General features: G+C 44.3%; 1 protein-coding gene across 7 annotated transcripts in view; it reads right to left on the bottom strand.

Annotated features, from left to right (window-relative positions):
- The window catches only part of LOC310646653 (septin-2), a 40,909-nt gene extending 20,945 nt beyond the window's left edge, over window positions 1–19,964 (bottom strand). For 5 of the 7 annotated variants that reach the window (XR_014493736.1, XR_014493737.1, XM_083373275.1 and 2 more), the window contains exons 1-5: window positions 9,347–9,986; window positions 6,376–6,462; window positions 5,619–5,742; window positions 3,141–3,275; window positions 974–1,091 (exon numbers count right to left, since the gene is read on the bottom strand). Coding sequence is in view for 5 of the 7 variants with exons in the window: in XM_083373275.1 (XP_083229401.1) it covers window positions 974–1,091; window positions 3,141–3,275; window positions 5,619–5,742; window positions 6,376–6,462; window positions 9,347–9,608 (726 nt within the window). In the remaining 2 variants the exon portion in view is untranslated. Of the gene's footprint in view, window positions 1–973; window positions 1,092–3,140; window positions 3,276–5,618; window positions 5,743–6,375; window positions 6,463–9,346; window positions 9,987–10,496; window positions 10,550–12,015; window positions 12,113–19,699 lie in introns of those variants that run through there. The other 2 variants (XM_083373278.1, XM_083373279.1) reach the window with 2 other exon arrangements.
- Between the last annotated feature and the right edge of the window lie 1,931 nt (window positions 19,965–21,895).

Genomic DNA, 21,895 nt, shown 5'->3' with positions numbered 1-21,895 from the left:
CAACATGAATTGTTTGCCTTATAAAGCCAGTCTTGTTAGGGGAATTTTTTTTTTTTAAAAAAAAGGCTGATTCAAATGGACCCAAACTCAAAACAATGAGCTAGAGATGTTTATTTGCCCTTTGGCTGCTCTATATGAAGGCCAGGACTTTTGTTAAACTATCCGTGGATATTTAACGTAAAAATAAGCACCGAAGATTTACAAGCTGGTAACGCCAAGGCTAAAGAAGGTGAAACAACTAAGCACAACCAGCTGTCTGAAATGGCATAGGGTCTCCCGCTGGAGCAGGGGGTTGGACTAGAAGACCTCCAAGGTCCCCTCCGGCTCTATTCTGATTGAAACTGTGGTTTTCTGGAGGCTAAGGAGGTTGAATAAGGAGTTTTAAAACTCTTCGTTTCTTTAAAATGTAAAGAAGACTTCATTCAATATTTCTCCACCATAGCAACTTGAAGTTGTGCAGACTTCAACTCCCAGAATTCTCCAGCCAGCATGCTTTAAGTTGGGTGGACTTCAAGTCCCAGAATTCTCCAGCCAGCATGCTTTAAGTTGGGTGGACTTCAAGTCCCAGAATTCTCCAGCCAGCATGCTTTAAGTTGGGTGGACTTCAAGTCCCAGAATTCCCCAGCCAGCATGCTTCAAGATGGGTGGACTTCAAGTCCCAGAATTCTCCAGCCAGCATGCTTTAAGTTGGGTGGACTTCAAGTCCCAGAATTCTCCAGCCAGCATGCTTTAAGTTGGGTGGGCTTCAAGTCCCAGAATTCCCCAGCCAGCATGCTTCAAGATGGGTGGACTTCAAGTCCCAGAATTCTCCAGCCAGCATGCTTTAAGTTGGGTGGACTTCAAGTCCCAGAATTCTCCAGCCAGCATGCTTTAAGTTGGGTGGGCTTCAAGTCCCAGAATTCCCCAGCCAGCATGCTTCAAGATGGGTGGACTTCAATTCCCAGATTTCCCCAGAAAAAAATCGACACATTACCCTTCTCTTTAGTCGTTCCCTTTCCTTCAAAGTTAAAGTGTCCGCCTTGGCTATGACAGGAACTATATTCACTTTTCCATGAAGTGCCTTCATGAATTCCACATCCAAAGGTTTTAGTCTGGAAAATCATAAAAAAAAGTTTTTTAAAAAAATATACAACAACAACAAAAAAAAACGCATGCTGCTTTCAACTAACATCAAGCCAGCATCTAATTTAGGCATTGTCCAAAATGCCACACTGCCTGGATCACAAAGATTTAGGAAACCTAATTGGTCATCTTTGGGCCAGGAAGACCCATGGCTCCACGCTGAGGTGTAGAAATTCACTTGGGGGATCCTAACAGGATGATCCCCAGGTGATCCCCAGGGGGAGGGCATTCTCTGTGGGCACGCCTGCCCTTTGGAATGATTTACCGGTGGAACTTCGGACCGCCCCCGATCTGCGTACATTTCGCCGGGATCTGAAAACCTGGTTTTTTGATCTATCAGGCCTGGACTGAAGGGGTTTTAGTTTTTAGTATTGTTTTAATTGTTGGGCTTATGTAATTTAATCTATTTTAATTTATACTATTTTTATATTATATTTATGCTGCCCTGTAAACCGCCCGGAGTCCTTCGGGAATAGGGCGGTATAAAAATTTAATAAAAATAAAAATAAAATAAATAAAAAATAACATCTGGCTTTCAATCCATCCTAACTTGTGGGGTAGTCTCTCCATGGGTAACACGAGTGGAGTTCCCACTTCTGAACATCCTTTAAACTCTCAAAGGAAAAGTCAAGATGCAAGTACATGGTTTTAATAAAATGTTTACCAATAGAATATTTGTGGCTGATATTTGTGTTGGGTCCTGGGTGCTCTCTGAGCTGGGTGGTTTTCTTGCAGACGTTTCATGACCCAACTAGGTAACATCATCAGGGCCAGAAGGGAGTGGGGGGGGAGGAGGAGGAGGAGGAGGAGGAGAACTGTAGGGTCCTTGGCACTCTCTGACCCCCCCTTTTTTGGTGATGCCCCCATACTCTTATTTTGCCTTTCGCTACTTGTTGGTAGCAAAGTTTCTGATCATCCTGAACTGGAAAACCAGTAAAAAAAAAGCTACAGTCTCAAAACCATTTTAATCTTGTTTAAAAGAAGACAAAAAGCCAACTCTTAGCCCCACGTTCAGACAAAAGAATAGTTCTAACCCACTCTGCTCACTCGACCCTACAGCTGTGAAAATCTCCCCTCGCATTCAAACATTACTTTAACCCAGTGGAAACTGCATCTAAACCCTAAACTTCCAGTGCAAAGGGATCCCGCAAAATTTAAAACTCCTCCTCCACAAACACATGCCTCAGGAGGAACTCAGGAAAATTTTCGTTTTGTAGAAAATTCAACTGTCAATGTTTGCGGCATTAAGGCTTTTTAGACAAACAATGCCTGCATTTTGTGTGAACTGTCTCATTTATCGGAACCACGACATCAACCTTCTTTAAGCCTGTGCTGCATAAAGTGGTTTAATTTCCCATATTAAGGAGTAGTAAAAGGTAAAGGTTCCCCCGCACATGCGTGCTAGTCGTTTCTGACTCTAGGGGCCGGTGCTCATCTCCATTTCAAAGCCAAAGAGCCAGCGCTTGTCCAAGGACGTCTCCGTGGTCATGTGGCCGGCATGACTAGACGCCAAAGGCGCACGGAACGCTGTTACCTTCCCACCGTAGTGGTCCCTATTTTTTTACTTGCATTTTTACATGCTTTCGAACTGCTAGGTTGGCAGAAGCTGGGATGAGTAACAGGCGCTCACTCTGCTACACGGCACTCGGGATTCGACCCGCCAAACTGCCGACCATCTGATCGACAAGCTCAGCGTCCTAACCCACTGAGCCAATTCCTGCTTGGCGTACAGTTTCATATACCCCTGGGACATTTCTGCATAAACCATTTCTGAAATGGAGGCGAAACGCAAGATGAAAATAATACTAATAAATAAATAAATAAATAAATAAATAAATAAATAAAAAATTAATAATAATAATAATAATAATAATAATAATAATAATAATAATAATCCAAAGATGATTTTAATTGAATTGGCTAATATGAAAAGTGGAGATTAAAACCGCCTTGCAGACAGTTATTCAGCGAGGCTTATATCCTGGGTCATTAAAAAAAAAACAACCCTTTACACTTACCCATGACCAAAAGGGGAAATGAAATAAAAGCAGCAATGGACTCGGTTGTCTACAATATGGCGTCTATTCAAGCCGCTCTCGTCGTGAAGGTATCTTTCAAATTGATTGTCGATATAATGGATGATGGTTTTGAAACTGGGTCAAGAAGAGAAGAAGCAATTTTTAGAATGAGACAGGGATTTGGGGGGGGGGAACTGTTCCTTTCTTATCGTTGCATGTTTTCCTGGCATAAGGCAATCCTCAAGTTGCAACCATAACCGTGTCCACAATTACAGTCATAAGTTATGATGTCCACGAAGCACGTCATCACATGGCTGCCTCCCATTTTACGATGGTGGCTGTTCAGCTAACGCTGCAGTCGTTAAGCGAAATCTGTTGTTCATTACGGGTGTTGGGTGGTTTTTTTTGCCAACGGCACTGAAGAAAAGTGACTTGTCACCATTTTTCACACTTACGACCCTTACAGCCTCCCCACGGTCACGTGATCAAAATTCAGACGCTTGGCAACTCATTCAGATTTATGACGGTTGCAGTGTCCCGGGGAGATCACGTGATCCCCTTTTGCGATCTTCTGACAAGCAACGTGTCAACGCTGCTAACATCGGATGTTCTTGCTTTGACAATGTATGGAGTTGCAACCATTTTCCTTCTTGTGTTTTACCCTTAGAATTAGAGTTAGAGTTAGATGAAGCTGGGGGGAGGAATGTGCATGAGAATTTAGCTAGACATAACAGTACTGAACCTAGCGTGAGAACCAAGGTTATTGAAATAAGAGATGATAAGAATTGGCCGGCTGGAGAACTGGAGGGGAAGCCTGCATTTCAAACTAATTGGAGAACGTGATTTATGACTGTGAATTAGAGGAGGGAATTGTGCTTTGATGCTATGTGCTCAGGGGAGGGGAATTCAGATTTGGGCTTTGACTCTGTACGTGCTGAAGTTAAAAAGGTAAAGGTTCCCCCGCACATGCGTGCTAGTCGTTTCCAACTCTAGGGGCCGGTGCTCATCTCCGTTTCAAAGCCGAAGAGCCAGCGCTTGTCCGAGGACGTCTCCGTGGTCATGTGGCCGGCATGACTAGACACCAAAGGCGCACGGAACGCTGTTACCTTCCCACCGGAGTGGTCCCTATTTTTCTACTTGCATTTTTACGTGCTTTCGAACTGCTAGGTTGGCAGAAGCTGGGACGCGTAAGAGGCGCTCACTCTGCTACACGGCACTCGGGATTCGACCCGCCAAACTGCTGACCTTCTGATCGACAAGCTCAGCGTCCTAACCCACTGAGCCACCGCGTCCCTTTCGTGCCGAATTTATGCTACTCAAATAAAGATTCTTTAAGGTAAACAATGCCTTGAAGTTCTTTCGGAACCAGGACACAAAGTCTGTGAGGAAGCCAGATTCACTTAACAACCGTGTTACTAACCTAACAACTGCAGTGATTCACTTAACACCTGTGGCGAGACGGGTCGTAAAGTGGGGCACAATTCACTTAACTGTCTCACTTAAGAACAGAAATTTTGGGATCGTGCTCGTAAGTCCAGGACTCCCTGAACATGTGTCCAGAGATAATGTTGCAGGATCCAATCAGCGTCGGTCATTGGGACCAGAGGTTTATTTTCCCAAGCTTTTGGACACTCTACATCAGAGGTCCTCAATCTTTTGGGCACCAAAGACCGGTTCCATGGAGAGAGGTTTTTCCGCAGACCGGAGAGTGTGTGTTTTCGTCTGCTGCCTGCATCCCACGGATGGGGCTTTGCTTGTTTGTGCGGACCGGTTGCTGGCATGCCATGGCCCGGTACCGGTCCACGGACCAGGGGTTGGAGACCCCTGCACTACACATTCCAAGAAGAGAGAAATTCCCTGAGACTGGGCTCCAGCTTAGTCTGAAAGCTCGGAGACCAAACCTTTGGTCCTGGTGACTGACTCGGATTGGATCCTACCTCATCCTTAATGCCGTGAGAAGGTGAGGGAGAGAAAAGAAACGCCGTCTTCCCATTGGTTGGGGAGAGAAAGGAAGTCTCCAACTGACAGGGAATTATGATTATTATTTTAAAAAAGAATATTGTTCCTGCAATCCTTTGAATTCTCTGCAGCAAGTTCAACCCCATGACGTAGCAATGGGCCGTGGAACGCCTTGTGCTCCCACCCAGGCCAGAAAGAAAGAAAGAAAGAAAGAAAGAAAGAAAGAAAGAAAGAAAGAAAGAAAGAAAGAAAGAAAGAAAGAGCAGAACTCAGATCCGCAGAACTTCGAGAAATCTTTCCAAAGAATAAACACAAGCATCAGAATACAATCAACAGGAAATTCTTCTGACAACACCGTGGCCGAGGTCCAGCCATTCAGAGATTCTCAGGAAAGGGTCAAGCGAGATTTACTGGCAATGAGAAGGTGACGACGTAAGGATTGGGGATGGGCAGAGTGGAGGATGGTCCAAGGAAGGCCAGATATTGGTCAATTGTCTTGGAAAGGAGAGCAGAACGCACCAATTTTGGCTGTTGATGGCATCTCCGTAGCCCGGAGTGTCCACGACGGTCAGACGCAGCTTGACCCCTCGCTCTTCAATTTCGACAGTCGAAGCTTCGATTTGAACTGTCCTTTCTATCTTTTCTACCAGAGAGAGATAGGAAATATTAAACTGCAAAGTCCAGCTGCCTTTTGAAAAAGCAGGTTAGGCCCCAAAGTACAGCTGCCTTTTGGGGGACAGAATTCCACAGTCTGCATAGCTCTTTGTTAGAATTATGGGGTTTCTAAAAGGCCACACACACCTAGGAGTAGCCAAGGTTGGGAAACCTGGTTGGAAAGGCCACCAAAAGGGACTGGGGACCTCATCAAGGTTGAGGATTGGCCATTTTGGTTTAAAGTAGGGGCCTTCAAACTTGGCCCTTTTATGACTTGCGGACTTCAACTCCCAGAATTCCTGAGCCAGCATGGGGGAACTATGGCCCCTTCATGACCTGTGGACTTCAATTCCTAGAATTCCTCAGCCAGCGTGCCTGACTCAGGAATTCTGGGAGTTGAAGTCCACAAGTCATCAAAGGGCCATGTTTGAAGGCCCTTGGCTTAAAAGGAAGGACGGTGAAATTGGAATCCAATTAAATTGAGAAGGGTGTTTCTCAAGCTCGGCAATTTTAAGAAGTGAGGCCTTCAACTCCCAGAATTCCCCAGCCAGACGTCTTTAAAATTGCCGAGACTGAGAAACGCCGATTTAGGGGGAGAAAAAACGAAAAAACACCAAATTACCTCCAGCTCCAGGGATGTAACGTTCAGGATACAAATCCGTCAGGAATAAACTGTTAATTAAAGTGGATTTTCCCAAACCCGATTCTCCTGTAAAAAAAAGAGGGATATTTCATCACTGGGATAATCTTTCCGCCGTTCCATGTAAACAGCAAACGGTCAATTTTCTTTTCTTCCTTGGTTGATAAGACAGCACCATCAAAAGGTCTTATTAAATGAGTCTTTTCAAAATAACCTAGAGAAGCAGGTCTGTGCCTAGCATTCCTCATTTGGATTTTAGATCTGGTCAGCTGACTTCCAGGAAGTACAGGCGGTCCTCAACGTACGGCCAAGGATGAGCCCAAAATCGGTGTTGCTAAGTGAGACATTTGTGAAATGAGTTTTGACCCATTTTTGCAATCTTTCTTGCCGGTGAATCACGGCGGTCGTTAATAACACGGCTGTTAAAGTCAATCTGACTTCCCCACTGATTTTGTCAGAAAAGCTCAAGAGATGATAATGTCTTTTTTAAAAAATGTATTGTAAAACTTTTCAATAAAAAAAAAAGATAATGTGACCCCGGGACACTGCAACCGTCATAAATGTGAGTCAGTTGTCAAGTGTCTGAATTTTGATGGTGTGATCACGGGGAGGGCTGCAAAGGCCGTTAAGTGTGAAAAACGTTTGTAAGTCGCTTTTTTTCAGTGAAGTTGTAACTTCGAATGGTCGCTAAACGAACTGTTCTAATTTTTTTTAATTTTTATTTTAATTCCATTTATATCCCGCCCTTCTCCGAAGACTCAGGGCGGCTTACAAGCTTAGCAGTAGCCTTCATTCTATGTATATACCTGCTTATTAGGGCTTTCACACACACCCCAAGTGGCATTATTACAAAGTCAGCTTATTGCCCCCAACAATCTGGGTCCTCATTTTACCTACCTCGGAAGGATGGAAGGCTGAGTCAACCTTGAGCCTGGTGGGACTCGAACCTGCACTCATTGCAGGCAGCTGGTGTTACTTAAGGAGGCATCAGCCCACTGCTCCACCAAGGCTCTATAATTGTAATTGTACCCCAATTATTTCGATCACGTTAACGCTGCTGATCCTTGTTTTATAACATCTTGAGTGGCAGCCTAAGGTAACTTGCTTCTGAGGAAGAGCGAGGTCAGGACCGTACCAGCCAATCCCTCTTCTGAATCTTTCCCTTCCTAAATCCTGTGCCAAAAACACGACTGCGAACTCAGTGGCTTCTTTTGTCACATTGACGTTTCGATGCATTGCTTTTGACCCGAAAGGTTTTGAGTCATTTCTCTAAAACAGGAAGGAATGAGCAAAACTAATAATCTCCCTTCCTGGCACAGAAGCTGACATCTCCTTTGGACGTCCTGGTCCAACTGACTCAGAGGCGACCCTTTTCATAGAAGAAGCCTCTGCGCCATCTGAAAAGCAGAAGCTGTCGAGAATCTAAAGCCTGCTGGAAAACAGCCCCAAACAGGAAAAAAACCGCGCCATCTTCTTCCTCTCACTGAGAATTCTCTCTCTTCTTTATTTTTATTTTTTATTTATTTTAATTCCATTTATATCCCGCCCTTCTCCGAAGACTCAGGGCGGCTTACAAGCTTAGCAGTAGCCTTCATTCTATGTATATGCCTGCTTATTAGGGCTTTCACACACCCCCTAAGCGGCATTATTACAAAGTCAGCTTAATTGCCCCCAACAATCTGGGTCCTCATTTTACCTACCTCGGAAGGATGGAAGGCTGAGTCAACCTTGAGCCTGGTGGGACTCGAACCTGCACTAATTGCAGGCAGCTGGTGTTACTTAAGGAGGCATCAGCCCACTGCTCCACCAAGGCTCTTTTCTCTAGATAATAAAGGAAAAGCCAACATCTGCACGTACGGCGATCTGCATTCCTTTTATTCCCCTAACAATCGTCTTGCGGGGAGGTAAATGTCATCCTGGATGCTGAGGATGGTCTTAAAAGTCCCCAAGGGATTTAATCCAGGGTCCAAGTCCACAACTGCTACACCGCACTGCTTCTCCGATAGTTGCTTTGCGCCTTATTTTATTTAGTGACTCGATTCCAGGTATTTTCAGAGCGCTTTTATCCAAACCTTCAGGTGGCTTACATTGGTGAAAGCAAGAAAGAAAAGCCCTAGAAACCAACATTATAAATAATATTGGGAAAGTATAAAATTGATCATCTTCATCACACCCACTAAAACGAAGCATCCACAATGACGACGACGACAACAACAACAACAACAACAATAATAAAAAAGTTGGAAGGGACCTTGGAGGTCATCTAGTCCAACCCCCTGCTCAGGCAGGAAACCCCATACCATTTCAGATGGGGCACCCTATGCTCCAGTGGATTATTAATGCTAGCCACAGTGTGCATCAATTCAAGGTTCAGTCCCAAATTTCCACCGCTAAGCCCAACAGCTGTTGAGGGAGCTCAGCCCCATTTTACAACCTTTTACTTGCCGCCGTTGTTAAGTGAATCAGTGCACTTGTTAAGTGAGTAGCCCAGTTGTTAAGCGAAATCTTTGACTTTGTTCGTCAGAAGGTCACAAAAGGGGATCCGGTGACCCCCCGGGACGTTGCAACCGTCATTAAGTACATGTCAGTTGCCAAGCGTCCATATTTTGATCACATGATCACAGGGATGCTGAAACAGTCATAAGTAATTTTTTACAGTGGCGTCGTGACTTTGAACGGTGATTAAATCAAGGACTACCTGTATTTTATTATTGTTATTTTTTTTTTGCAAGATGCTAATTTTAAGATCGAGCTTCCGCTTCTACCCTCGATGGCCGTACGCAGCATAGCAAGAAATCCATGCTCCAAGCCATCAAAAAATCCTTAAGCTAGATTCCATCCTTAAGAATTGACGCGCACGAGAAGGCCGACAATATATTTGAAAGTTACACTGCCCCAGTTTTAACCGTGAGGACGTGTACTATCGATATATGGAAAAACCAAATCCACCTACCGACAACCATGAGGGTGAATTCAAACCCTTTCTTGACTGACTTCCGGTGAACCTGGTTAGGGAGATTGGCAAAGCCCACGTATCCAGCCGAGTCGGAAAACTGGAATATGAGAAAGCCACCAATGAAAGCAGCGAACTGGAGGCGGAATTTATGAAAACACACCCAGGTTGGCAAGTTGTAAGCTGGAAACCAGGATCTTAAAAGTGAAACATGCAAGGAACTTAAGGAGAACAAAAAATAAAATAAAATAAACCAACCCATCAGACGAGTGTTCCTCGGCCTTGCTGACTTTAAGATGTGTGGATTTCAATATAGGTGGCTGGGGGATTCTGGGAATTGAAGTCCACCCATCTTAAGAGTTGCCAAGGTTGAGAAACCTTGCTGTAGACCTAGTTGTAACCGTAATACTATGATTCCTGTTTCCTTTCTCTGGGCTTATATGCAAGTGGAAGAGGGCGACGAACGTGGTTTAAGAGAAAATCTCGGCAAGAATTACACAGAGTCTCTATAGACACTCACTGCGAGAAAACACGGAGTTACGTTTTACTTCCTTTCTTTACAACTTCTTGAGAATCTGAAGCAACAAAGGGATGTTTGAAAAAGCATTTAGTTTTGCCCTGTAAGGAGATCTCAGCTTTCTACTTAACCCCAAACCAGGTTAAATATCAAACTGGGTTGACTGCATAACAACCATCATTCATAGCATACTGCTGTTTTACCCGTTCATTCCCAGATAACAGTGAAGAAAACCTTTTGTTAACTATCCTTTGCTTGAAAATTCATGCTGAAAAGTTAGGTTTAAAGTGTTGGGCTGTGGGAGGGGGCAAACCAGGATATTCAGTCAATTTTATACTAAAGATTCCTGTCTCCTTTGGATCTGCCGTTGTTATCCACTGTTTTCTGCAATGGATTCGGCAATCGGCAGAGAATTTTCTATTCTTCCCCCTTCGGTCTGTTGAACAGAAAGTTGAACGAATAAAGCTGGATTATTTCAAGTTATTAAAGTGGGTTATTTATTTAAACAACAATAGTTCTCTAAAATTCCTTCCAGCTGTTCTTTCTCTACTGCCTCGCCCCAAAGTGAACCCAAAATAAAACATTGAAAGCTAAGAATTGTTTTGATGGGCTATGTCCCAAGTTCTAACTCACCTTTACTTTTTCTCCAGACTGAGACATGTTCCTGCACACCAAATTTCTAAAACCTGGGGGGGGGGGAAATGCAAAACATTTACGCACTAAATCCGAAATCGATTAATCAATCTTTCCATTTATGAGGCTGGAATCCAGAGACACAAACATATTCACCTGTACTGAATGTGTATTTTACTGAACTCAAATAAAAGTGAAGTGTAAAAAAGAATGCTATGTCACATGGAATGCATCATTAAATGACTAATATTTAAGTTTTTCATCCTAATCCGCCCAAGAGGATGCATTCCAATGAATGGGTCATGTTTGTGTTTAGTAACAAGGAAGTACAAATTGAATATATTCTTTGGCAATTCATAAAGGGTACCTACACACTTAATGTGAATTACTTCATCCATTTGGGCAATCCTATGCAGAGAATCATACAATTCTGTTTTATAAGCCACAAAAGAGACAATCACGTCTCTTTCTTAGCAAGAGAAAACAATCCGGTTTCCTGCTACAATGATGTTTTAAAAATGTTTTAAGAAGCAAAGCAAGGATAACAAGCTTCACTGACATATTGGAACTTGTTTTAAAACTGTTAATCATGCTTTCCAAATTGGCCTATAACATGGCAGTGCAATTAAGAAGCCTTTCTGATGGGGTCACATACACATTATGCCACAATTTTTTTTTCTTTACCTTTAGCCTAGCTTAATGGCCAGACTTGACCCCTAAAACATGTAGATTGTGGTTTCTGATTTAGCCTGAGGTGTGGGTCTAGCCCACCCTGCTTGCTCAGAAGAAAGACACAAACACCATCACGTACCCTGAATTTCTGCCTGCCTGCCAAATTGGTAACTTAACAACCTCCAGGTCAGTACAACAAGCAATCCTTGATTTATGACCACAACTGACCCGCAATTATGGTCTCAAGCTATGCTGGTCATTAAGCAGGCCACGTGACCGTGACTGATTTTACCACCTTTTTCATGGCCGTCGTTAAACAGATAGGGGGGGTCATTAAATTAACAAGCCACAATTTTTCAACAAAATTAAAACTATCGGAACCACGACACACTTGAGGTCGTTAAGCAAATCCATTCTCCACAATGGGTATTTTTTTTGCCAGAAACCATAAATGCCAGTTTCTAGCAAAATACAATCAACTGCGGGAACTTCAAATCCAGATCCTAAGTAGCCGTGGAGAGCTTCGAACGGCCGCTAAGCAATCGGTCGTACCTTGGGGAACTACCTGCCGTGCTTTGAATTTTGGGTTGCAGAATTTAAATTGCACGCCCGAAAAACCTCTTTCAAACAAATGGAACTACACTAGCCTTTGGGTTGTCAGACAAAGGCTAATGTTGGATGGGCGTGTGTGTGTGTGTGTGTGTGTGTGTGGACGTGCCTAAGGACGTTGCCTGTGCATCTTTTTTTTTAATATGAAATTAATTGTTTCTTTATTTAGACTACCTGCAGTCGCCGAAGAGGAAAGGCACAAGACATTTTAGCACGGTGGGGATTTTGTCCAACGTACCTCGGTCTGAAAGGGAGGAAGTGACCTATAGAAAGACACCTGCAAGGCTTCGACACAGCTGCTTTCCGGTTCCGAAGAGGCAGGATGCAATTCCAAGCTGTGGAAGGGAGGGGGTGGGGGGTGGGGGAAGGAAACCAACAGGTCAGTGACAGGCTTGCACTCCAGGAAAAAGGAGAAATGGCGTTGAGTTTTCCACTATTTCTCCCCACTTCCCCTATTGCCAACCCAGGGCGAGCCTTTGCCCTCAAACGTTCCCAACTCAAAACGTGCACGGGTCCTCTGGAGCAAGGCTCCGATGATGCCCGCCGAAGCTTTCTGCGATTAACTGCCTGTGCCAAGGCAGTACTGACGAAGGCATCTTTCTACACGGCCGTCCAAACAACAATTATGCAATTTCATACAAGCCACTGCCACTTTTTACTTTCTTGATTCTTCTTCTTGCAACTACAATACAACTATAAGTGTCGAAAAAATACTACACGCGTAAAGGAAAGGAATAATATCCTTTCAATCAGCACAGTTAAATCCTGAATTTTTTTGAAGGAGAGCGGGACTCTACTTTTGACACGGGTTGTTTGTTTGGGATCAAATATTTTTTGCTTTGGATCAAAGATTTTTGTGTCAGACACTTCTGTTTTGTATCCAAAACGTCTCTTTTTCCAATAAGCGTTTTGATACACTAATTCCTGCATCTTTGGATTAAGACAGGGGTGTCAAACTCAATTTCATTGAGGGCCGCATCAGCATTGCGGTTGCCCTCAAGGGGCCGGGTGGGTATGGCCAGGGTGGGCGTGGCCTACTGGGTGGGCGTGGCCTACTGGGTGGGCGTGGCTAGAGTGTGTATAGCCTACTGGGTGGGCGTGGCTAGAGTGCATATAGCCTACTGGGTGGGCGTGGCTAGAGTGCATATAGCCTACTGGGTGGGCGTGGCTAGAGTGCGTATAGCCTACTGGGTGGGCGTGGCTAGAGTTCATATGGCCTACTGGGTGGGCGTGGCTAGAGTGCGTATGGCCTACTGGGTGGGCGTGGCTAGAGTGCATATAGCCTACTGGGTGGGCGTGGCTAGAGTGCATATAGCCTACTGGGTGGGCGTGGCTAGAGTGCATATAGCCTACTGGGTGGGCGTGGCTAGAGTGCGTATGGCCTACTGGGTGGGCGTGGCTAGAGTGCGTATGGCCTACTGGGTGGGCGTGGCCAGCTCTACATCGTTCGCATCAAGGGTGCCTATGGGGGCCTGGGCAGGAGAGGGACAGATCTGAGGGTCTCTGGCAGGAGGAGGGTCTCTGGGCCAGGGCCAAAGCAGTGGGGGCCGTTCCCTCACTGTTTCCAGGATGGCTTCGCGGGCCGTGTGAAACCACTTGGCGGGCCGGATCTGGCCCCCGGGCCTTTGTGTTTGACATGTCTGGATTAAGACAATCATTTTAGTGGCAACACATTTTCAATTGTCGCTTATTCCCGACTGCCACCCACATACAAACATACACACGGCAAAGCACGGCAGCTGAACAAACACAGCTTTCAGTAGTCTTTGGATTAATTCCCAAATATTTTTCCTCCCCGGAGGTCAGCTGGATAGTTAAATCAGATTCGCTTAAGATCTGACTGGCCGCCAACCTGAAGGCTTTTTGCCTCCAACATTTCCGACACCGAGCATCGTGAGACATAGGAGTGTAGTAAAAGTATTTATTTATTTATTTATTTTATTTTAATTCCATTTATATCCCGCCCTTCTCCCAAGACTCAGGGCGGCTTCATTAAGGAAAATCTTTTGATCCAAAAAGGCCAGCGAGAAAGCTAGAGGTTTTTACTTTCTCCGGTACTTAAGCAAGATTGATTAAGAATGGAAAGGAATCCATTTATGCCCCCCACATCCAGCTTGCTTGGCTAAAATGCCTCATCACCTAGGGCTCAAGGGGTAGCTTGAAAACCAAATCACAGATCGTTCTCAACTTGCAACCCTACGTTTAGCAACTATTTGAAGTTAGGAGGGTACTGAGAGAAGGGACTTACGACTGCTCCTCACATTTATAACCATTGCAACTCCCCCCCACCCCCCGACAGTCGTGAGATCAAAACTTGGGCACTTGGCAATGGGCATGAATTTAAGACGGTTAGAGAATCCCGGGATCATGTCATTGCCATTTGAGATCTTCCCAGCTGGCCTTCGCTAAGCCAGGTCAAAGGCGGGAGGGGGGGATCCAATTCCGTTAATGACTTCATTTAATTGCAGTGATTTGCTTAACAACCGTGGCTAAAAAATATAGGGTGCAACTCACTTAAAAACCGCCTTGCAGCCAATTTGGGTCCCCATATCACGAAAAAGATGTTGAGAGTTTGGAAAAAATTCAGAGAAGATCAACTAAGATGATCAAAGGCCTGAAGGCTAAAACATACGAGGGACGGCTGCCGGAGTTCGGTTTGGCTAGTGACTAAAGAAAAGAAGAAACAGGGGTGACATGATAGCAGTTATTCCAGTATCTGAAGGGCTGCCACAAAGAAGAGGGGGGTCAAACTATTCTCCAAAGCACCAGAGGGCAGGACGAGAAACAATGGTTGGAAACTAACCAAGGAGAGAAGCAACCTGGAATTAAGGAGAAATTTCCTGACAGTGGGGACAATTAGCCAGTGGAACAGCTGGTCTCCAGAAATCGTGGGTGCTCCATCACTGGAGATTTTTAAGAAGAGGCTAGACAGTCACTTGTCTGAGATGGTATAGGTTCTCTTGCTTGAGCAGGGGGCTGGACTAGAAGACCTCCAAGGTCCCTCCCAACTCTATTCTATTCTATTCTATTCTATTCTACTGTATATTCTTACTCTATATTCTATTCTATTCTATTCTATTCTATTCTATTCTATTCTATTCTATTCTATTCTATTCTATTCTATTCTTCTATTCTATTCTACAATCTGTTGTATTCTATTCTATTCTATTCTATTCTATTCTATTCTATTCTATTCTTATTCCATTCCACTCCCTATTCTATATATATGTTTTTATATATATATATATATATATATATATATATATATATATATATATATATATATATATATATACACACACACACACACACACACACATATACATATACATATACACACACACACAGAGTAACACACACACACACACACACCTCCCAAACTCTGTATTTGGACAGTGTGCTGTCTAACAAAGAGCATTTGAAGTCCGTGTGTGTGTGTGTGTGTAGGTCTTTAACATAAAATAGAAATAGAAATAAATATAATGGAAAAACAGGAAAAGAAAGGGAGTAGAGGAGATAAGTGTGGAAAGAAATAAAAAAGGAACAAAGCAACGACTGAAGTTATGGTAACAGGATAAAGTTATAGTCTCAGCTTTTTAGTCAGGCCAAATAATAACCGCTAGCCGTTTCTAATTAACTACTCATGGTTCGCTTATGACGTGTGTCACAACCCACAACTGGAAAAGGACACATTTTGCCTTGTGTCCAGTCCCCTGGTCTTCAGAGAGGATTCCTGAACTAGACGTCTTGTGCCTAAAGACTTCCGGACTTTGAGAGGACAGGCTTTTGAGCGTTAAAGAGACTAAAAAAAAAAAAAAGGTCAAAGATCAAGGCCAGCCTGTCCTATTCAGCCCAACGTGAAGATGCCGTCATGCCAAAATCCCAGTATGAAATGGGGGCCTCCAAAAGGAAGGAAGCCAACTCATTTCCTTTGTAATTCCAGGATACAAAAAATAAAAAAATAAACTAAATAAATATACCAGCTGGCATCTGAGGATTTCCCTCTCTGACCGCAGCAAGATGAAATATTATATAAAGTTTTCAAGTTCACAGCATTAAAAAAACAAAAAACAAAAAACAAAAGATGCCTCAGCCAAATGCCTTATGGACCGGGGGTGGGTGGGTGGGTGGAAAGCAGGCATAATAAACCGTGGTTCATTTCTGTCTCATTTCTACCCTCTACCCCCCCCCGCCTCACAGTTCTTCAAACCCATCTTTTCCATAAGACATTCTGGTCCAATTTCTTTGTTGTATCTTAAGGTAAAGGTAAAGGTTCCCCCGCACATGCGTGCTAGTCGTTTCCGACTCTAGGGGCCGGTGCTCATCTCCGTTTCAAAGCCGAAGAGCCAGCGCTTGTCCGAGGACGTCTCCGTGGTCATGTGGCCGGCATGACTAGATGCCAAAGGCGCACGGAACGCTGTTCCCTTCCCACCGTAGCGGTCCCTATTTTTCTACTTGCATTTTTACGTGCTTTCGAACTGCTAGGTTGGCAGAAGCTGGGACGAGTAACAGGTGCTCACTCTGTTACGCGGCACTTAGCGAAGTTCTAAAAAAAAAACCTGAACCAAGAAACTGAAACAACGTCTCGGGCTAAGTCTGCAGTCAAAAGTAAAATTTCAGAAACCCCAAAGGACAGCTACTGAATCTTTGGAAAAAATACTATTTCAATGAATGCCTAAGTCTGCTCGTCTCAGAAATAGGACTCTGTGATGGCTGGGTGTCCTGGCATTAATGAGCTACTGCAGCCTGCTGCCAACAACTCAAAACATTGCAGGTTCTGTAACAAAGCTCACACTTCTCTTTGCAAAATGGATTGAGTGAGAATATTGCTGTACTCAAAAGACTTCCCACGAATGTTCTTGGACAGGGTGGAGAACCCATCGCTTTCCAGATGCAACTGATTGACAGTTCCCAGCACCTCTTATCTCATCAGCTGCAACTTCTATAATATGATTTATAGTTTAGCAACATCAAGATTTTTTTGCCTAAAAGATGCTCTCCGTGTAGGGGAGACCTGCTTTTGATCCAACTTCCTATTTTTATTTTATTTTTCATATTGTGGGGGACCACCCATCTTCCTCAAGGATTTTATTGATGCGCCTTCTGAGCTGATGATGGTTGCAGCATCCGGGATGTATATTTATATTATATTTATAATTTAAATGATTGTGTAAAAGAGTCCAGGTTGTAATGCTGTTGTCTTCTACAGTGCTAAAGAGAATCAGAAGTCAATGCCTTTTTTTTCTTTTTCCCATTCTCTTTCCTTCTCCCTTTTTCCTCCCTTAGTTTCCCATTATGTTCATTTTCTTTGTATTTTATATTCTGATAAACTAATACAATTTTCAAAGCGGAGTTTAGTAAATAGACTTAGGGAAAGGGTGCCTGTTATTGCAGGAGACAAGGTCACTAGATAATGGCTTGTATCCCTTGAAGCAGGGGTCTTCAAACGTGGCCCTTTGATGACTTGTGGACTTCAACTCCCAGAATTCCTCAGCCAGCGTGCCTGGCTGAGGAATTCTGGGAGTTGAAGTCCACAAGTCATCAAAGGGCCACGTTTGAAGACCCCTGCCTTGAAGCATCTGCAATTATGAAGGGTTTTAACATTTAACACAGATAACCAACCATCCAGATTCTACCTGATATTTTCCAAACCTGGTTGCCTGAATTCAACCGCTTTGTCTAAATGTCCAAACAAGACATTTTACAAGAACTGGAAGGGAGACACCATTAAAGGCACGACAGAAGAAAATTGTAATCCCTTTTGATTTTAAAATTATTTCTCAAACAACGACAAGGGCCTCTGCAGAATTCAAAGATTCATTTCTTTGGCAAGGCGCTGAAAAAAAAAACCTTTAAAGGCTACATATACCAAAGCTTAGAAGTGGGCGGGGATTGAAACAGGAAGTTCTGAATGGATGTGGCATTCCTTAAATGCTTTTGGAATTGCAAAACTGAGCATGGATCTGGAGCTGGTGAGGAAAAGTGAAGGAGAGTGGCAAGTAAGAAGGTTCGAAATTTCAGAACAAGCTATACTTCAAAAGCATTTTGGTAATCATCATTCATTGTCTTTGCGCAATCCTGTATTCTGACTGGCCCATCCTTAAGCGCCTTCATTTGGTTTTTCACATCAAATGTTCAGCAAATTATGGAGATAAAAAAAATCAGAGGCTTTAAACTGGCCCCCTTGTAGGAGGCCAGAAGCAAAACCATGGTTTGCTTTCAGCTTCTAGTTTGTTTGTGATTTATTTGGAAACTTACAAAGAGGCTTTATAGTATGTATGTATGTGTGTATACACACACACACACACACACCATTATATATAATCAGTGCTTTTTTTGTAAAAGAAAAAGGTGCCGGAACTCACACGTGTCATGCAACTCGCCTTGCCTACCCTACAAGGTTCCATCCAAAAAAGGTGCCGGAACTCCGTTGTGTGCATTCTATGAGAAAAAAAGCCCTGTATATAATGGTGTTATTATAGTACATATAGCATTTATATATACCATTAAAAGGCAGAATTCTTCATGTTGCCTTACACTAGCTTAAAAACTAAGCTAATATGGGCAGACGCAGGGTTTTTTTTCTCATAGAACGCTCAGAACGGAGTTCCGGCACCTTTTTTGGATGGAACCTTGTAGGGTAGGCAAGGCGGGCTGTATATGACATGCAGGGCTTTTTTTCTCATAGAACGCTCGGAACGGAGTTCCGGCACCTTTTTTGGATGGAATCTTGTAGGGTAGGCAAGGCGGGTTGTATGACATGTGTGAGTTCCGGCACCTTTTTCTTTTACAAAAAAAGCACTGATGACATTCATTCATTCATTCATTCATTCATTTATTTTTATTTTATTTTATTTTATTTTATTTATTTTATTGGATTTGTATACCGCCCTATTCCCGTAGGACTCAGGGCGGTTTACAGGGCAGTTAAAACCATGAATACAAAAAAAATTAAAAACAAATAAAACAATTAAATTAAATTCAAGCCCCAAGAGTAAATCTAAAACCCAGTTGTATGAGTTCCGGCACCTTTTTCTTTTACAAAAAAAAAAAAAAAAAGCACTGGGCAGACGTCCCACGAAGGCTACAATTACCTAAACCTTTCCTAATCTTAAACAAACAAACAAACAAGCCAATAAACAACCTTATTTATTTATTTTTATTTTAATTCCATTGATATCCCGCCCTTCTCCGAAGACTCCAGGGCGGCTTACAAGCTTAGCAGTAGCCTTCATTCTATGTATATGCCTGCTTATTAGGGCTTTCACACACACACCCCAAGCGGCATTATTACAAAGTCAGCTTAATTGCCCCCAACAATCTGGGTCCTCCTTTTACCTACCTGGGAAGGATGGAAGGCTGAGTCAACCTTGAGCCTGGTGGGATGCAAACCTGCACTCATTGCAGGCAGCTGGTGTTACTTAAGGCAGCGTTTCCCAACCTTAGGAACTTGAAGATGCGTGGACTTCAACTCCCAGAATTCCCCAGCCAGCATAGCTGGCTGGGGAATTCTGGGAGTTGAAGTCCACGCATCTTCAAGTTCCTAAGGTTGGGAAACGCTGACTTAAGGAGGCATCAGCCCACTGCTCCACCAAGGCTCTTTTAATCTCTTAATAAGACTCCCTCTCTTTGGCAAAGACGGTTCAGTCGAAGGATGCTCCAAGCAAGACGGGGGCGCCTTGGGCAAGCTTCCCCCTTTGCATGCTTGCACGCCCACCCCCTGCTATCTGCCTCTGACACTGACACTCCCGTACACACCCACCCTTCGTAGGCGCACACACATACACACACACACACACACCCATTGCTTTTGCAGCCCGGGGCAACTTTGCTCCTGCCAGCCGCTTTGTGCAATGAAGGCAAACCCGTCCCTTGCCCACCCAGGGAAAAGCCAGAGAGCCCGGGCCGAGCATCCCCTTTACCTTGCCTCGCCCCGAGCCGTCGCTCCGTCCGCAGCTGGGCCCAGAAATGCGGAAGGAGGCGAGGAATTGGCGGTCCCAGCCCCGCTTCAGTCCCACATCCCTCGCGGCCCTTCTATAGCGCTCTCGTCTCGATGGTCCCAGCCGCCGTGCCTTTGAAGCGAACGAGAGCGATTCGGGCCATAGAATGCGAGGCCTAGAGCGGTACTTTCCCCCCCTTCCTTTTTTTGTTTCCTTGTGAAGCTACCAAGGACATCTTTATTCCGGGAGGCGATTCTTTTTTTTTTTTTTTTTGCCAAGTCAAGGGAGGGGCTAAAACAGGGGTCTTCAAACTTGGCCCTTTTATGACTTGTGGACTTCAACTCCCAGAATTCCTCAGCCAGGCACGCTGGCTGAGGAATTCTGGGAGTTGAAGTCCACAAGTCATAAAAGGGCCAGGTTTGAAGACCCCCTGGGCTAAAATAAGCGAGGGGGGCTGCATTTTGGAAAAGAGAAGGCAGGGATGAGTCAAACTCTGGGTGTTGCCAGAGTTTCGTGTCCTCCCGGATTTAATTGTCTTTTTTGTTTATTTTATTTTTTTTTAAAAAAATTGTCTTTTTAAGTGCACTGCAATTTAATTTCCTCTTTAGTTTTTTGCAATGCCATCTTTGCATAACCTGGCAGTTACTGCATTCAGCCCTTTTCTGGGGTCACATGAAACACGGCCCGGTAAAAAGGGGAAATTTGCCGCAATAACCGGATTAAAAAACAGATTTTATTTTCCTGGGCTCCAAGATCACCGCAGACGGGGACTGCAGCCAAGAAATGAAAAGACGCTTGCTCCTGGGGAGGAAAGTCATGGCAAATCTAGACAGCACACTAAAAAGCAGAGACGTCACCCTGACAACAAAAGTGCGTATAGTCAAGGCCGTGGTCTTCCCAGTTGCAATGTATGGCAGTGAAAGCTGGACCATAAGAAAGGCCGAGCGCCAAAGAATTGAAGCCTTTGAACTCTGGTGCTGGAGAAGACTCCTGCGAGTCGCTTGGACTGCAAGGCGATCAAACCGGTCAGTCCTAGAGGAGATCAACCCTGACTGCTCTTTAGAAGGCCAGATCCTGAAGCTAAAACTCAAAGACTTTGGCCACCTAATGAGAAGGAAGGACTCACTGGAGAAGAGCCTCATGCTGGGAAAGGTTGAGGGCAAGAGAAGAAGGGGACGACAGAGAATGAGGTGGCTGGATGGAGTCACTGAAGCAGTAGGCGTGAGCCTAAATGGACTCCAGAAGATGGTAGAGGACAGGAAGGCCTGGAGGAACGTGGTCCATGGGGTTGCGATGGGTCAGACATGACTTCGCAACTAACAACAACAAACCGGATTAAAAGTGCCGTGTGAATAGAGTGTTTTTTGAGCTTGACACCCAAGCTTAAACTTCCTAACTAGATGCCCTTTCAAATCTATGGATGAGGATGTTCGTAATCCCCAATCCCTGCAGGGCCCAAAGTAGCTCTGATTGCATGGAATTAGGCAGTTTAAAGGAGCTCAATCAATAAATCAGAACAAAGGCAGAAGGGACCTTGGAGGTCTTCTAGTCCAACCCTGCCCAGTCTGTTCTTGAAAACCTCCAGTGATACTACATGTCGTTTTCATGCAGACAGGGGCAGCTCTGCTCATTTTCACACCTAAGCCCTGAGCTTCTCAAAAGGATAGAAATCTTTTAGGTTCTCTCAAGTTCATCTATTCCTTCGGGAAACTGGGCAAGCTCAGGGGAAAAAAAAATAGGCTGGACCCCATGTGGCCGCCTGCAGATAAGTTTTAATCTTCGTTTTTGCCAAAGGGTCTGCGTAGACAATGGTCTTTTTGATCTCTGCCACCAGATTCTTAATACAATAGTGTTTAGATAAGTGGTGCCGAAGGTCAGGGGATGTTTACAATATTCTGGAAATTAATAGGCTACTTATAGACGTTTTTAAACTGCTGCTAGGGACTAGCAACCAGAGCTGTTTTCAACGGTGGGAAGCCTGTTTGGTTCAATTCTGTCTCCACCCAGACGGATGGCAATTGGCCAGCAGATAAGTCTACGCTGTTGCATCCAGTCAGCCAGTCAGCTTTCATACCTACGGTGGGACTAGAACTCAGAATGCCTTGGTGATTGGCCCAAAGTCACCCACTGGCTTTCACGGCCGTGGAGTGTTAGCCATGGGGAGCTGGCTGCGGTGAG

Source organism: Vipera ursinii, assembly GCF_947247035.1.
Source record: "Vipera ursinii genome assembly, chromosome: 14".
NCBI classification, from domain to species: Eukaryota; Metazoa; Chordata; class Lepidosauria; order Squamata; family Viperidae; genus Vipera; species Vipera ursinii.
The sequence above is the reverse complement of the archived record's forward strand: the minus strand, read 5'-3'. Positions and strand labels throughout refer to the sequence as shown.